Below are 18,577 nucleotides of genomic sequence, written 5' to 3'. Positions count from 1 at the left end.
AGAAACAGAACCCACACTAAAGGTGGTGGGATTCTTTGCTGGTTACTGGGATGTGGGGGGTGGGGTGAGAGGAGGGAGGGGAAGGTGGAGCACAGTGTAGGGAATAGACACAGGATAGTTTGGGTGGTACGAAAGGGGTTAATAGATAAGAAGGGGTAGGGGAATGGAGGAAAACAACTAGGCAGGTTTACATGGGCTAAGTGGGACAGAGGTAAATAATGTGTGCACAACCTTGGAACAACAGGGCTCTGGGATACAAGGATTGAGACATGGTTGGAATGGGCAAAAGAGGGGAAATAATGTTAAGATGTTTGGCTGTCTTTTGAATTTTGGTTTCCCTTGCATTATATTATAAAATAGACACTGGAAGGGGAGAGAAAGGAATAGCCAGAAACATCACCATAGAAAGCTTGTAAGTTTGTCTTCTGTATATAACTGACTGGAATACCTAAAATGGGGCTACAACATGCCCAGTGAAGGAGGTTTCCTGTGGAGCCTCTGCATTACATAAGACAATAGGTGGAAGCCTGAACCACATCCAGAAATTCAGAGATGGGAAATTTCTACTTGAAAGGAGGAGCAGACCAGCCTGGAGCAGTTAGGAGAACAGAAGATACTTTTTGAAAGAAAGACCGACAGGAAAAATATAAAACAGTAGAGGCAGACCAACTGTTACTACAAGAACAAGCAAGCTGCTTGCCCAGGAGACATTGAGGCAAGTGGCTGGGTGCCCTCAGGACAAATCCCCTTCCAAGACTAAGACTCAATGGGAATACACACTCTGATTGGTGACCATATTCCTCACCAATAAGGGGAAGTGAGGGAAAAACAGCAATGAAGATGCAAGCTAAACCCTACAACGTTCAATAGACTCCTGTGAACCCATCTGGAGACCTGGTTGGCCAGCAGTGTGGTAAGACCTGGGGACTCTTGGGCCCAGAGTCAGTGACATAGTCACAGAGGACTAGAGTGGAGAGTGAAGCATCCAGCTGATAAAAAGAGAGGGCATATGCCTAAGAACACCCACACTTGCAGATAATACCCACTTGATATGGCTTCAATAACTGGATGATCAGAGCTCAACTAGAAGAAGAAAGAAGAGGGAAAAAAAAAGAATAATCTGATACAATTTGATGAACTTGACCTACACATATGGATGCAGTAGCTCAAAAGAGGGAACAAGTCTTTACAGCGAGGATCATTCATTCCCACCCCCTCCACACACAGACATTGGGCAACTTGGACATTGGCTACCCAAAATGGGGGGAGCTACAAAGGCAAGAACTGACTGGCTTACAAGCTTTCAAGAGGGAATCTAGCTCCAGAGGGCATGGAGAAAGGTAGAATCTCCACTGAGTTGTATCTAATCCCTCTGGGCGGGGCTGATGAAAGGAGATGGGGTTGGGTTTTTTTGTTACAATAGTGAATAATTGTTATCAGGACTGATTATGGGGGTTGGAAATGTAAAGGTTGACGTTTTGTAGCAAAAGGAGGGGAGTGATTGACTTTGCAGTCTAGGAGCGGAGGTCCCTGGCACCGTAAAGGGAGAAGAGCGGAGAGTGAGACCCTACCAAGAGAAGCAGTGACACCAGAGATGGAGGCAGAGATGATGACCTGGAGAGATGGAGCAGCTGGAGACTTTAGACCCAGAGAGGGAGAGGGGCTGTATGCTGACGACCGGGGGGACAGGCTTGCAGGGTATACCCTTTGGTTGGCTGATGATGCATGGAGGGGATTGTAACCATGGCAATGAAATGATATATGATATGATGAATGTAAAGCTAATGTTCTCCCATGTAAACTATCACATAATTCACAATAAAACACTAAAAAAAAAAAAAAAAGATTTATCAAATAGTAATACAATTGTGAGGGAATCAGTCAGTTACAAGGAACAGCTCATGACTACCAATTAGTGTCGTTAATCAAGATACCATGTAGGTGAGTGGTTACTTTTAACCTATATATTCTGAGAAGCACTATGATTCATAAAAAAAGCACAGTGGTCTGGGAATAGGAACCTTGGCTCTGCTTTCATCTCTGTATATCCTTGAGCAAATGGCTGCACATTTGTTTCTCAGATATCTCAACTGAAATATAATGGGTTTGGTGAAGATGATCTCTAAGGTCAATTTTAGAATTATGATTTCTGAGCCTTTTATCAATTTTTCCCTTTATTTTGCATATGGCAACAGAAGGTATACATGCATACATGTTGGGGATTTCAAATAATGAGTTTGCATGTATACCAGAATGAAAAGTTTGATAATTTCCCATATGAATGGATTATACTACAAATTTCAATAATATGCACATTGTTGTTGTTGTTGTTATGTGCCGTGGAGTCGGTTCCGACTCATAGCGACCCTATACAGGGTTTCTGAGGCTGTAAATCTTTACAGGAACAGAAAGCCTCATCTTTCTCCCGTGGAACAGCTGGTAGTTTTGAACTGCTGACCTTGCGGCTTGCAACCACTACGCTACCAGAGCTCCTTCACATATATATGCTTTAAATTCTTAATTTGTTAATACGTATGACATATTTCCCCATAATTTGTTTTTTCCTTATAATGTTCAAACCATTTTCTTTGCTTTCAAATTGGAAGCTGCAATGTGGTGGATTACTTTACATGGCTTTTCTACCCATAGTCCTTATAATATCCACCAAACAACTTTTTCCTGATGGGTCTGGGTAAGAAACGGTGAGATAAGATACTGATACTATGAAATGATGCAATTATGATTGTTAATTGTGATTGTAAAAACTTGGAATCCTAAGTGGGGTATAAAATGAACCACCTCAGAAGCAGGAGAGGGATTGTAATACCATCAAAGAAGAAGAGTCAGGAGTGGAGCACATACTTTGGATCCCAAGATTCCTGTGCATTGAACCACCTTGAGTCAGGGACAGAAAGTATCGACACCAGAGGAATAGCAGAGGAGCAGCAGCAGCAGAACCAGAGCTAGAGTAAATGGACTTCTCAGTTCACAGAACAAGTAAAGCTGAGTGACTTTGGGCAAAAGGTTTGCTTGAAGATATTATTTTTGCTCTGAGTTAAATTTTATTTTTTTTTCTAATTGTATCCCATTATTTCTGGCAATCTTCTTTGCATTGGTTGTTGTTAAATTATTCGATGACATTCCTAAAATGCTAGGGATGTATTGTAGTCTGGAAATTACTATATCCTCAAGTTGCCAATAACACTATAGTTTTGAAATAGGGGAGGTGAAGATTTTTTAGGATGTTATAATACTCTGACTGTATTGAGTGAAAATATATGACTTCCATTCAGAGACCTGTTTTAAAAATACCCTACAGGTAGGTAGACATGGAGTAAATACAGAATAGAAGGATAAGAAATTATTTTACACTTGATGATGACAGAAACAAGTCTGTAATAAAAAGGACTCATGATAGGGGTTAATACCAGAATATACAATGTCAAACTGGAGGAGATATAAAATTTCCTATAAGAAACCCACATTTATGATAAAAAGATATTTTCATGTATTGTGTAATGAGCCGTGACTGCCCCTATTTTAATTGTTTTTAAGTCATGGAACTATGCTTTAGTCTTGGTATAAAATTTTGTAAGTAATTCTATAACACAGTTTTATAAATTCTTAAGTCAACTTCAAGGAAAATTTAAAAAGATTTACAAAGCACAATTTGATGGATTTCTGTAATTCTAATCTTTGTATTAGAATTGTGAAGTGTATTATTTGTCTATACAAATTTTAAATTTGCTTTTAGCCAGACAATTATTTGAACTATAATTTTGAAGATAACATGAAAAAAAAATCAGAAAAAAATATGTAATGAGAATATAAGGAATGTCAGCAAGCTTTTCTACAGCAGGTTTAATAGACATTTTATAGATTAATTGCTGAAAATCGCTATGAATTAAGAGATTATGTTAATAAAGTTCCTCAAATGTTAATGGAATCAAAGGAAGAGAGGTGATAAAAGATACCTAGTACTAGTTAATAAGCAATAAAAACAGAACAAATTCATAATTTTAATGTGCTAGTTAATCCTTTTAAACAAGCTAATTTAATTGCCAACAACAAATGCCTGTGTGCCTGATACAGCCTGCCCTCAGTCCTGCCTCCATTGCGGATTTTGAGAATTTACGTTCTATTTGTGTAGAGAAGTAGGGCAACCCACAGAACAAAAGATGAGCAACTATGTTAATTTAAAAAGTCTTACTTTATAAGACTAGAAATGAAAAAGCTGTTAACATTTGAATTTTAGGAAATAATACTAATTTGCCTATCAATATTTCCTATTACAAAATATCAGATATTACCTACTACAGACCTGTTTCTGTTTTGGACACTGATGACAAGTATACCAGACAAAGGTCTCTGTTCTCATAAACTTTACCCTATAGTGGAGTCAGAAAAAAAATATTTTCAAGTAGTATTAAATATTCTAAAAAAACAAAACAGACTACTGTGGAAGAGAGTGACCACAGAATGGTTAGGGAAGGTCTTTGTAAGGCACAGAGACATGAATCATTAGATAAAGCCAGTCATTCAGACACCAGAGGAAAGAGTTTTCTAAGTAAAACAAAGACATGTTGTGAAGAATAGATACAAGGTCAGTATACATGAGATTAGAAAGGCAGCTCATGTTGGCTTTGTCGTCCAAAGTAAGCAGATTAAATTTTACCTAAAGTACAAGAAGAAGGATAGGGAACTGTTAAACAGGGAAGTGATTTAACATGATTTGTGCTTTAGTGGTCTCACTCTGTACTCTAGTTGCTAGATAGAGAATGGACTGTAGAGAGGAAAACATGGAAGCAATGGAAAACAGTTGGTAGTCCAGGAGAGAGATAATGACTCTCAGGACAAGTGTGCCACTGACAAGTGGGTGGATTCAAAACAGGGTTTAAAGCTGACAGGAATTAACCCTAGTTTTAAGGACCCATCTTTATGTTCCATGCCTTTATAAGTTCTTTCATGTGGTGAGAGTTTATTTTTCTTCTATGCAGAATCATAGACTCTTACAGCTGGAAGGGACTTTCTTGTCGGTTGTTAAGTGCTATTGAGTCAGTTCCAATTCACAGTGATCCTGTACAGGGTTTCTGAGGAGCGGCTGGTGAGCTTGAACTGCCAACCTTGTGGTTCAAACCAACCTTGCAGTCCACCGTATTAACCCACAGTGCCACACCAGTACTTCAAAGATATTTAATTTCCTACCTGGGGTCCTGATGCGACACTGCAGGTCAACGTGATGGACTGCAAGGTGGGTTTGAACTTCAAGGTCAGAGAGGTTCAAGCTCACCAGCCGCTCTTTGGAAACCCTATATAGGGTCTCTATGAGTTGGAACCAACTTGACAGCACTTAACAACATTAACAATACCCTACCTGTCCTGTAACTCAGAGAGATGGTCATTAGACTTCTATTTACAGGCATGTACATTTTTTTTTTTTTTGTATAGGTATACACTACATTTTTGTATAGGTATAATTATTAGAAAGTTTATTGTTATATTGAACTAAAATTTTCTGCCTTCACATTCCATCCATTTAGAAAATAAGTGTATATTCTGTGCTAATTATGTAGCAGGTGCTGTGACAGCCTGGCGACTAGATGGTGTCAAAGATGTTAGGTAAGGGACTCTGTTGTTGTTGTTAAGTTTTCTCCAGGCAGTTTCTACTCACAGCAGCCATGTTAGGGTTCCCAAGGAACAGGTGGTGGGTTTGAACTGCCCACCTTGCAGTTAATAGTTCAATGATTATCCTACAGTGCCATATTAGGACTAGGTGATACAAATATTCATGACCTGGTGGAGCTCATTGTTTCTCAGAATAAGGAAATGAAAAATGCAATTAAACAAATAAATTATTTAAATTTTATTTTAGAATTTGTTGTTGTTTTTAGGTGCCATCAGGTCAGTACCGACTCATAGTGACCCTAGGCACAACAGAACAAAACACTGCCTGATCCTGGGCCAAACTCACAATTGTTGCCACACTTGAGCCCATTGATGCTGTCACTTTGTCACTGTATCTCACTGGGGGTCTTCCTCTTTTTCTCTGACTCTCCACCTTATCAAACATGATATCCTTCTCCAGCGACTGTCCCTCCTGACAATATGTCCAAAGTATGAGAGACGAAGTTTGGCCATCTTGACCTCTATGGAGCACTCTGGCTGCACTTCTTCCAAAATGGATCTATTGGTTCTTTTGGCAGCCCATGGCACTTTCAATATTCTCCTCCAACACCATAACTCGAAAGCATCAATTATTCGATGGTCTTCCCTATTTACTGTCCAGCAGTCTTGTGCATCTGAGGTTATTGAAAATACCATGGCTTGGGTCAGGCGCACTTTAGTCCTCAAGTTGATGTCTTTGCTCTTCAACACTTAAAAAAGGTCTTGTGCAGTAGACTTGCCTAATGCAATACATCATTTGATCTATTGACTCCTGCTTCCATGAGTGTTGATAATTGATCCAAGAAGAATGAAGTCCTTGACAACTTCAATCTTTTCTCCATTGATAAGAATGTTGTTTATTGGTCCAGTGGTGAGGATTTTTGTTTTCTTTGCATTGAGATGTAATCCATACTGAAGGTTGTGCTCTTTGATCTTCATCAACAAATACTTTAAGTCCTCTTCACTTTCAGCAAGCAAGGTTGTATCAGCTGCATATCTCAGATTGTTAATGAGTCTTTCTCCAGTCTTGATGCCACGTTTTTCTTCATATAACTCAGCTTTTCAGATTATTTGCTCAGCATACAGGTTGAATCAGTATGGTAAAAGAATACAACCCTGGTGCACATCTTTCTTAATTTTAAACCATTCAGTGTTCCCATGTTCTGTTCAAACAACTGTCTCTTGATCCATGTACAGATTCTTCATGAGCACAATTAAGTGTTCCAGAATAATCACACTTCGCAATGTTGTCCATAGGTTGTCATAATTCACACAATCAAAAGCCTCTGTCATAGTCAATAAAGCACAAATAAACATCTTTCTGGTATTCTCTGCTTTGAGCCAAGATCCATTGGACATCAGCAATAATATCCCCCATTCAAGTTCTCTTCTGAATCCAGTTTGAACCTCTGGAAGTTCACTGTCAATATCTGCTTGTAGCTGTTTCTGTATTACCTTTAGTAAAACTTTACTCACATGGGATATCAAAGATACTGTCTGATGATTTCCGCATTTCATTGAGTCACCTCTCTTTGGAATGCAAATACAGATCTCTTCCAATCAGTTGGCCAGATATTTGTCTTCCAAATTCCTTGGCATAGGTGAGTGAGTGCCTCCAGTGCTGCCTCACTTTGTTACAATATTTCAATTTGTATTCCATCAATTCCTGGTGCCTTTTCCTTCAATGCAACTTGGACTTTTTCCTTCAGTATCATTGGCTCTTGATCATATGCTACCCTTGAAATGGCTGAACATCGGCATTTCCTTTTGGTACAGTGACTCTGTGTATTCCTTCCATTTTCTTTTGATGCTTTCTGTATCATTCAATAATTTGCCCAGAGAATCCTTCAATAATGAAAGTTGAGGCTTGAATTTTTTCTTCAGTTCCCTCAGCTTGAGAAATGCTGAGCGTGTTCTTCCCTTTTGGTTTTCTAACGCCAGATCTTTGTACATTTTGTTATAATATTTGACTTTGTCTTCTTGAGGTTACCTTTGAAATTTTATGTTCAGCTCTTGTACCTCCTCATTTCTTCCATTTGCTTTAGCATCTGTACGCTGGAAAGCAAGTTTCAGTGTCTCTTCTGACATCTGTTTTGATCTTTTCCTTCTTTCTTGTCTTCTTAACGACTTTTTGCTCTCTTCTTGTATGATGTGCCTTCAGGCTAAGATTTATGGACTAGTGTGTCCTGTGGGCATTTATCAGCAGCCTGGAAAAGTATTGTTAGCATTACTAGAGTAAAGAGAGGCCTGCCTGGGAGCATGGTTGAGGAGAGGCTGTCTTGACTGAAAGAACAGAGCCCTGTGCATTTTCTGGTGGTGATTATAACCTGTTAACTTCCCCAATGAACCCCTTATAACTGTGAGCATTGTCTCTGAATTCTGTATGGCTATTGCAACAAAATTTCAAAACCAGTTGAGTAGAGGGGGCTGCGGGAAAAATGGTGCCACATGTTATTTTTTGCAAGGACATATCATTAAACAGTAACAGCAAAAGCAGATAAAACACCTGGAATTGCATTACTTACTTTTTCCAAGATAATTAATATAACTACAACTTACTACTTCTGAATCTCAAGCATATCTTTAAGTGAGTAGCAAAAATGTCAGCTGTCATAATGCAGTTTCATTTCCTGTTAATCAAGACTTTACTGCTATCTTTAGGTCTTTTTCTTGGGGCACTTCTATTCTTGGTTTTAATCACTCATTCTATTTCATGCCTGCTGTGAGTGTACAGCTACTGCTTTAGCTGAAGAACTAGAATCCCAGAAATGTGGCCAATGAGGCTAATATAAGCTAGTCAGGTGTCGAAAGTACTGTGTACATTTTGCCCATTCTCTTACCACTAATATTTCCAATTGGCTGCAATATAAACTAGTGATTTGCTTGTTTTGCTCCAGTGCTGACAGAACATAAAGGGTACACCCAAAATAACTTGGCCTCTTAAATGACTTTGCCTCCTTACTGAAGCAAATATTCCATTTCATACCAGTGATCCAGCAAGCATATGACTGGCAGATTCTTAAACATGCTTAGAGCTCATCAGGCCTCGCTGCAATGTACCATATAAGCTGGTTCTACTTCCTGACAACCGTCATCATTTTAGTTTTATTCCTCAAATGTCTGAGACATAATAGTGAACAAATAAGACACGGTCCTTGCTGTAACTTATAGTCTAGTAACAAATGATATTATAATCATAAATTAAGCTAAACTTACCGGTTCACCTCTAAAACCCTTTTCACCTCTGGGTCCCTAAAAGAAAAGGAAAGAAAATGTTCGGTATAGTTGAGGTAGTACACAGAAGCATGACAATTTGTTTTTGTGTCTTTTATAGTTTTCAAGACTTTTTTTGGTTAATTAATTTAAATTCTAGTTTTTCTTAAGTACAGAAAAGTCCTGCTGTGTTGCCATAGTGTAATCCCTGGATTGCTAACCACAGTGTTGATGGCTCAAACCTACCATCCTCTCCTCAAAAACGCTATACAGGGTCACTATGAATCAGAACAGACCCAATGGCACTTATAGCTTAAAGCAAAGCAACACAAAAACATTTTATCAATTCATTGTCTTGTTTCTTTTACTTTGCTATGTCTACCTACTTAGTCAAGGAGCTCTGGTAGCGTAGTGGTTACGAATGGGCTTGTGAACCGCAAGGTCAGCAGTCTGAAACTACCAGCTGTTCCACGGGAGAAAGATGAGGCGTTCTGCTCCCGTAAAGATTTACAGCCTTGGAAACCCTGTGCAGGGTCACTGTGAGTTGGAACCGACTCCACGGCACTTAACAACAACAACCTACTTAGTCATTTAGTGACCTCAAAACAGCTGATGTGCCTATTACATACACTTTAGAAAGGAAATTAATAGGCTAAATAGTTTTAATATTTGCTTTCTTCAGTTCTTGAAAATCACAGCAACTCACAAGCCACCACAGTACGACAACTGATGGACGAGTGGTGGTGATAACAACTGGCCTCCTGAAACTATGTTGGAATTTATACTTATATCGGCAGTATATGAGTATTTATATTTCTTCAGCTATATGCCATATACTATACTTTGTCAATCTTCCAAGCTAAAAATATTAACACTTAAGAGTCAAAGAATGGCAATACATAGATAGCATGTATGAACACAAATCTTGCAAAGTATCCTTCATGTTTTGGCGTTTACATTTCTATGGAATACATTCCTCAAAGTGGAAACACTTGGTTACAGGGTTATTGTGTGCCAATGAGTAGATTTTGACTCATAGCAACCCTATAGGACAGAGGAGAACTGTATCACAGGGTTTCCTAGGTGGAAATCTTTATGGGAGCAGATTGTCAGATCTTTTCTCTATTGGATTAGCTGGTGGATTCAAATCACTCATCTTTCCTTTAGCAGCCATGTGTTTAACCATTCTGTAACCAGGACTCCTGCTTAAAGGGTCTATGCAGTTATATTATCAACAAACACCTTTCTAAAATGACTATAATTTACATTTCCACCCATGATAAATGAGAATAGTGTTTTATCACATTTCAGTAATTTACTTTAATTAGCATTTCTCTGACTAAAGATTGGTGGTTCTACTACTTTTTAAACATGTATTAGTATTTTCATGTTGATCCTTGTAGAAATTATATGCATATTTTTAGTATAAAAAAAGAAATAATACTGTTAATCTTTTCTGTAACCTGAGCTATCCATTCACAATATAATAGGAATCTTCTCCCATGTCAATCCACATTCCTCTAAATACAATCATAGAATTATTGATATTTTTGAGTTTATTTTTCTATAAATTACCTATTCAGATCATTTACCCATTTTTCTATTGAGTTTTATTTTGTCACATGAATTTTTAAGAGCTCTTTATATATTAATCTGTTATATGTTATAGGCTTTGCAAACATTTCCCTAAACTATATTAATGTCTTGTCTTTACTTACAATGGTGTGGTGCTATAGAATAAGCACTTGACCACAAGGTTGGTTTGAACCACAAGGTCGGTAGTTCAAACTCACCTGCTGCTCCTTGGAAACCCTATTCAGGGTCACTATGATTTGGAACTGACTCAATGGCACTTAACAACAACAACCAAAAAAAAACCTGAGAGTTTAATTGACAATTTCTTCAACTGTTAAGGTACAAATCAGTTTTCTAGATTGTTTGTTTTCCTAAATTATTGATAAGTGCTACGAAGTCAGTACCTAGCGACCTTGTATAGCATTTCCAAGAAGTGGCTGGTGGGTTTGAACTGATAGCTTTATGGGTAGGAGTCCCCTGCTTATCCTACAGTGCCACACTAGGATTCAAATTAATTCCATTTCCCTTCTCTGAAACTGGCTTAGGGATAGGCATGGGGCTGAATGTTAGTTAGTAAGACATAAGAAATGCAACAGGAGATTTCTACAAAAAAATTTTGTTTTTCTCAAGATAAAGCCATCGATAACATTTTCCCTTGGATAATATTTATGTCTGGATGTGATCCTGAACAATTGTAGTCATATTGTGGACTGATTGTATACTCAACATTCAGAATTACAGCATGATGACTCTAATTCAGGATGGCAGAGTACAGAGGCATGTGAAAGCCCCTTCCTATGACTGTGCTTCGCTAATAAATTTGATTGTCAAAGCTGGTTTGATTCAGAATTCCTATTACTTGCATTTCAAATAATTCTAACTGATTTATCAATTTTGTTATTAATAAATTCCTACATATCCTGAGATCTATTTCTGGGTTCTAGTGTGTTCCATTGATCTATTTGTTTATTTATTTATACTACCATAAAGTTTACTCATGATAAATTTATAACATGTTTTCTTCTTTGGAAAAGCAACATTCCTTAGCTCTCTACCACTATTTTTTTTTTCAAATTGTTTTTGGCCATTCTCAAATGCTTATTTTCTCATAATGAATTTTCTTAGAAGTTTCTTTTTAGACTGTTAAAATAGAAAATGGAAAAATTTGATGTGTAGATTAAATATTATGAGGAACTTAAAAAACTATCTAAAAACAAAATAACATGGTATTTTAACTGAGATATTTATTTAATGTAATTTCCTTGACTAGTTAATAGTTAACATTCTTCTCAGAGAAGAACAACCATTCAGTAATCAGAACAGAATGTGTTGTCAGCTTGCACATATATGCGAGAATTTTCCCACTTACAATCTCCCATAAGACTATATAAATATAAGTGCCAAATGCCGAAAGTCTAGAGAAACATCAAGTTATACATTACTTATGCTTATAATTCCAGTGACTTTGATGTTGAATTATTTTCTAAATTTGTCAAAGATAACAGTTATGCTTAATACTTTATGTATTCTAGTAAACTTTTTAAAACATTATGTTCTATAGATAAATTACTTAGACTTTATAGATAAAATACTTAAATAAATAGTTGTAAGGACTGAATGTTTTCTCTTGTGTCCCTTTTCTTGTATGTGTACACAACCTTCAGTATTGTAAACTGTCCCATGAACTCATCACCTCCCCAACCATTGTCTTACTTCTTTCTCTCTCTCTATTACTTCATAGCCATAAGCACTGGCATACATTGCATCTACTTCCTCTCTAGACCTTGCTTGAATAGAGTGGAAAGAGCTCTCCTGTTGTATAAGAAACATCAGTTACATAATTCAATAGCTGTATTACCTTGAATGACTAGATGAAACATTTTCAACCTTATCTGTTTTTCGTTTTGTTAAACAGAAATGATATCTCCTCCCAAAGTTTGTTGTGACAATTTAAGAAGTTATTATTAAAAAATGTTTAGTTTCTTTCGTCTTTACTGCAATCAGAATTCCATCTTCTACTATAATTTATTCTCTCAGAGATCACTATTGACTATTCTTTTCTTGAAACCTCATCTATCTAAAACCTTGATGTTTTTGTTTTTAAAGATATTCCCACAAATAATTTCTTTTTTGCCTTTACAGTGGGTACTTCTGAAGACTCAAATTTGCCTGTATGCTCATCTTTTACTGTGTGTTTTCCTTCAGAAAATGAATCCATTTTTATTGCTTTCATGATTGACGGCACTTAACAACAACAATGATCACTTATGTGTTTATCAGAGAGTCCTGGTGTGCCACTGTAGGATAAGCACTTGATCACAAGGTCGGTGTGAACTGCAAGGTCAGTGGTTCAAATTCACCAGCTGTTCTTAGGAAACTCCATATAGGGTTGCTATGAGTTGGAACTGACTTGCTGGCTTAACTGCAAAAATAACAACATGTGCGTTTGACATTGTTCAGTTATGAGTTGGGAGGATTCTTGTTTTCTTTGCACTGAGGTACAACCCATACTGAAGGCTGTAGTCTTTGAACCTCATCAGTAAGTACTTCAAGTACTCTTTGCTTTTAGCAAGCAAGGTTGTGCCATCTGCATTTTGCAGGTTGTTGATGAGTTTTCCTCCAATCCTAATGTCATGTTCTTCATATAATTTCAATTTCTCATATTATTTGAATAATAGATTTGAATTATTTGAATAATTCATATAGATTGAATAATTATGGTAAAATGATTCAACCTTGGCATACAGTGTTCCTGATTTTAGATATTTCAGTATCCTCTTGTTCTGTTTAAACAACTGCCTCTTGGTCTATGTACAGGTTCCTCATGAGCATAATTAAGTGTTCTGGAATACCTATTTGCAGTGTTATCCATAGTTTGCTATGACTCACACAATGCTTTTACATAGTCAATAAAGCATCTGTCTGGTATTCTCTGCTTTCAGTCAAGATCTATCTGGCTTGAATTTCTGGCAGATTTCTGTCGATATCCGGTTGTTGTAACTGGTTTTGAATTATTTTCAGCAAAATTTTACTTGCATATGATATTAATGATAATTTTATCATTTCTGAATTCAACTGGGTGGTCTTTCTTTGCAATGGGCACAGATATGCATCTCTTCTAATCAGCTGACCAGGTTGCTCTGTCTGCTGAATTTCTTAGCATAGACAATTGAGTGCCTCCAGTACTGCATCAGTTTGCTGAAACATTTCATTTGGTATTCTGCCAATTCCTGGACTATTGTTTTTTGCCAGTTTCTTCAATACAGCTTGAACTTCTTTTAATGCTATCAGTTCTTGATCACACAGCACCTCGTGAAATGATTGAATATTGAACAATTATTTTTGGAACACTGATTCTGTGTATTCCTTCCATCTTCTTTTGAGGCTTCCTGTATTCGATATTTTGCCCATAGAATCCTTCAGTACTGCAAATCAAAACTTCAATTTTTTCTTTTAGCTTGAGAAATGCTGAACATTTTTTTACCTTTTGGTTTCCTAACTTCAGGTCTTTGCACATTTCATTATAATATTTGAGTTTGTCATATGGGGTTGCCCTTAGAAATTTTATGTTGAGCTCTTTTACTTCATTTCTTCCTGTTGCTTTAGCTTCTCTACACTCACGAGCAGGTTTCAGAATTTCTTCTGACATCTGTTTTTTTCTTTCCTGTATTTTTAATGACCTTTTGCTTTCTTTATGCACGATGTTCTTTTTGTCATCCTACAACTCCTCTAGTCTTTGGTCATTTGTGTCTAATGCATCAAATCTGTACTTGATATGGTCTATAAACTCTGGTGGAATACACTCAAGGTCATATTTAAGCTTTTTTGAACTTTTATTCATTTTCTTCAGTTTTGGCCTGAACTTGCATTTGAGAAATTGACTGTGTTTTCCACATTTGGCTCCTGACCTTATTTTAGCTGATGATATGGAGCTTTGTCATTATTTCTTCACGCAGATGTAGTCAATTTGATTCCTGTGTATTCCATTTGGTGAGGTGCATGTGCACACTTGCCTTTTATGTTGTTGAAAAAGAGGAATTTGCAATGAATAAGTTCTTGGTCATGGAAAGTTCTATCATGTGATCTCCAACATTGGTTCTATCACCAAAGTCATATTTTCCAACTACTGATCCTTCTCTCTTTGTTTTCAACTTTTATACTCCAATCACCAGTAATTATAAATGCATCTTGACTGTACATTTGATCAATTTCAGACTGATGATGTTGGTAGAATTCTACAATTTCATCATCACTGGTTTTAGTAGTTGGTGCATAAATTGAATAATGGTATTAACTGGTCTTCCTTGTTGTTGTTAAGTGCCATCAAGTTGGTTCCAACTCATAGTGACCCTGTATAGGATTTCCAAGGAGTGGCTGGTGGGTTTGAACCTCCTACCTTATGATTAGCAGTCCAGTGCTTATCTTACAGCACCACATCAAGACCCCAGTCTTCCTTATAGGTATATGGATATTATTCTATCACACATAGCAATATACTTCAAGATAGATGATTAATGAGATGACATTCCACTTCAATTTGTCATCCCAGGCATAGTAAATCATAAGATTATCTGATTCAAAATGGTCAATACCTTTTCATTTTAGGTCACTAATACTTAGGATAGCTGTCATTTTGTGGTATATTTTATTTTTGACAACTTCCAATTTTCCTAGATTCATTCATACTTTGCACATTTCATATTCTGATGATTAATAACTATCTGCAGCTGTTTCTCCTCATTTTGAGTTGTATTCATCAGCAAATGAAGGTCTCAAAATCTTTGCTCACTCTATGTCATTAAGATAATTCTACTTTAAGGAGGAGCTCTTCCCCATTTTTGTTTTGAGTAATTTCCACCTGAGAGACTCATCTTCTGGCACTATATGAGACAATATTTCACTGTTATTCATTAAGGTTTCTAGCGGCTACCCATTAAAAAGAATATCCTTCCTAATCTGTCTTAGTCTGGAAACTCCACTGAAACCTGTCTACCATGGGTTACTCTACTGGTATTTAAAATACTGGTGGCATAGTTTCTAGTATTAAAGCAACACACAAGCCACCATAGTATGACAAACAGACAGACCTATGTGCTTATGATGCTTAAAGACCTCTGTTCCATTTTTTTGCCTCCACTCTAGTTTTAAGTACCCATTTCTCCTTTCCATATGTCTTCTTTATTATACATATGATTTCTAAGCATGAAGGAATCACCTTTTAAGAAAAAAAGTAAATCTATTTTTAATACCCAGGCTGATCCACTTTGAATTATTCTATAAGTAGGATTAAAGAAAACAATAAGTATGAAAAAAAAATGGAGTTTTATTGTGACTAACTTACAGTTCTACCTGTTGGACCTATTATACCTTCTCTGCCAATGGGGCCAGTGTTTCCCTGTTGGAGCAAAAGAAAAAGCAGCAGTTAGTATCAGTTCTAGTATAATTCAAAACAACTTCAGAGAATTTTTTGTGCTATGGGAAAACAACATACATCTCTAAAATCATAGTTTTTTTATTATAAAATCTTATAGCATTAGTACAGATAGCAATAATTTTAATTCACACTCAGTGCCACAATTCTGCATACGATTAGCACTAACAGACTGATAAATCAGCATTTTAATTTTTATATGGCGATAAGTTCAATGGTGTCATTTTATATATGTGACATTACACAACAAATGGAATGATGTTATATAAAACAGGACCAGGTAGAATGATGAAGTAATTGGTGATTGGTTTCTTTAGAGATGTTGAGTGAGCAGATGTTTGAGTTATATGTAGCACTGAATAGAAAGAAAGCCCGTGAGCGCTGCACTAAAGGGCATCATATGTGACAACCTGAGATTGGGTTTCTTCACCTGTAAAATAGAAATAAGAACGTCTACTTAATAGACTCATTAAATGTGAAAAGTGCTTTCTAAGCTATAAACTGCTATTTAAATATGAAAATAACTGAATAAGTAGGTCTTCTGGTCAATTCCTCCCAAACAGGAACCTAGCACTGCTCAATCACTATAAATATCCCTGAACCTTCACCCTTACTCACAATGGATGAAAATTTCAGTTGTTCTAGCTCATACTGAACCTGAAATACATAAATGTAGCTAGCTAACAGGCTTTGTTTTTTTTCTAATTCCTGAATAGGTATAGGAAATAGCAACAATTAATATAACTATATGATTTATCTATATGACCTAGATAGGATAAGAATATCTGATACTTTAAAAATATATCTAACATAATCATTTTTTAAAAAACAAAAAGATAATTTAAAAATATTGTTGTTGTTAGGTGCTGTCGAGTCAGTACTGACCCAGCAACATTTTGCACAACAGAATGAAACAGTGCCAGGTCCTGTGCCAACCTCACAATCGTTGCTATGCTTGAGCCAACTGCTGCTGCCATTGTGCCAATTCATTTTGTTGAAGGCTGTCCTCTTTTCACTGACCTTCCACTTTACTAAGCATGATGCCCTTCTCCAGAGACTGTTTCCTCCTTATAATATGTCCAAAATATGAGAGACTAAGTCTAGCCAGTCTGGCTTCTAAGAATCATTCTGGCTGTACTTCTTGTAGCACAAATTTGTTTGTTCTTTTGGTGGTCCATGGTACTTTTAATATTCTCCTCCAACACCATAACTCAAATGCATCAATTCATGTACTGTCTTCTTTATTCATTGCTCAACTTTCACATGTATATCAAGTTATTGAAAATACTATGACTTGGGTCAAGTGCACCTTAGTCTTCAAATCGACATCTTTGCTCTTGAACACTTTAAAGAGGTCTTGTGCAGCCAAACGTTTTACCAAATGCAATATATCATTTGATTGCTTGACTGCTGCTAGCCTGAGTGTTGATGGTTGATTGGAGCAAAATGAAGTCTTTGACAACTTCAAACTTTTCTCCATTTATCTTAATGTTATATATTGGTGCAGTGGTAAGGATTTTTGTTTTCTTTACATTGAGATGCAACCCATATTAAAGACTGTGGACTTTGATCTGCATCAGTAAGTATTTTAAGTCTTCTTGGCTTTCAGCAAGCAAGGTTGCATCATCTGCCTATTGCAGGTTGTTAATGAGTCTTCCTTCAAACATGATGCCACATTTTTCTTCATATAATCCAGCTTCTCAGTTAATTTGTTCAGCATACAGATTTAGTAAGTATGGTGAAAGAATACAACACTGGCACACACCTTTTCTGAGTTTAAACCATTCAGTGTTCCCTTGTTTTGTTTGAACAATTGCCTCTTGCTTGATGTACAGGGTCTCATGAGCACAATTAAGTTTTCTGGTATACTCATTCTCTGAAATGTCGTCCATAGCTTGTCATGATCCTCACAATTGAAAGCCTTTGTGTAGTCAATAAAGCACAGGTAAACAAACATCTTTCTGGCATTCTCTGCTTTCAGCCAAGATCCATATTCCTCATTCCATGTTCTCTTCTGAATCTGGCTTGACCTCTGGCAATTCACTGTCAATGTACTGTTGCAGCCATTTTTGAAATATCTTCAACAAAATTTTACTTGCAAGCAATATTAATGACACTTTCCAATGATTTCCACATTCTGCAGGGTCACTTCTCTTTGGAATGGGCACAAATATGGATCTTTTCCAATCAGCTGGCCAGGTAGCTTTCTTCCAAATTTCTTATGATATATGAGTATCATATTTGTTTATAGATTTCAATTTGTAGCCCATCAATTCCCAGAGCCTTGTTTTTTGCCAATGACTTCGGTGCATCTTGTGCTTCTTACATCAATATTATTGGCTGTTGATCAGACACTACTTCTTGAAACGGCCGAATACCGACCAATTTATTTTGGTACAAGGACTCTGTGTATTCCTTCCATCTTCTTCTTTTTTTTTACTTCCATCTTCTTTTGATGCTTTCTGCAGCATTCAATATTTCCCCCTGTTGCTGTTGTTCTTAAATGCCGTCGAGTCGGTTCCAACTCATAGCTCCCCTGTATAGAGTTCCCAAGGAGTGGCAGGTGAGCTTGGACCACTGACTTATGGTTCAAACTGACCTTGTAGTCCAGCACATTAATCCACAGTGCCACACCAGGACTCCATTTTCCCCAAAGAATCCTTCAATATTGCAAGTTGTGGCTTGATTTTTTTT

General features: G+C 36.8%; 1 protein-coding gene across 1 annotated transcript in view; it reads right to left on the bottom strand.

Moving 5' to 3' along the window:
* The window catches only part of COL24A1 (collagen, type XXIV, alpha 1), a 562,513-nt gene that overhangs the window by 32,012 nt on the left and 511,924 nt on the right, over window positions 1–18,577 (bottom strand). Inside the window, exons 50-51 of the mRNA XM_006831073.1 lie at window positions 15,794–15,847; window positions 8,881–8,916 (exon numbers count right to left, since the gene is read on the bottom strand). Coding sequence (XP_006831136.1) covers window positions 8,881–8,916; window positions 15,794–15,847 — 90 coding nt within the window. The remainder of the gene's footprint in view (window positions 1–8,880; window positions 8,917–15,793; window positions 15,848–18,577) is intronic.

The sequence above is a fragment of the Chrysochloris asiatica genome, unplaced genomic scaffold (assembly GCF_000296735.1).
Source record: "Chrysochloris asiatica unplaced genomic scaffold, ChrAsi1.0 scaffold00002, whole genome shotgun sequence".
Lineage (NCBI taxonomy): Eukaryota > Metazoa > Chordata > Mammalia > Afrosoricida > Chrysochloridae > Chrysochloris > Chrysochloris asiatica.
The sequence above is the reverse complement of the archived record's forward strand: the minus strand, read 5'-3'. Positions and strand labels throughout refer to the sequence as shown.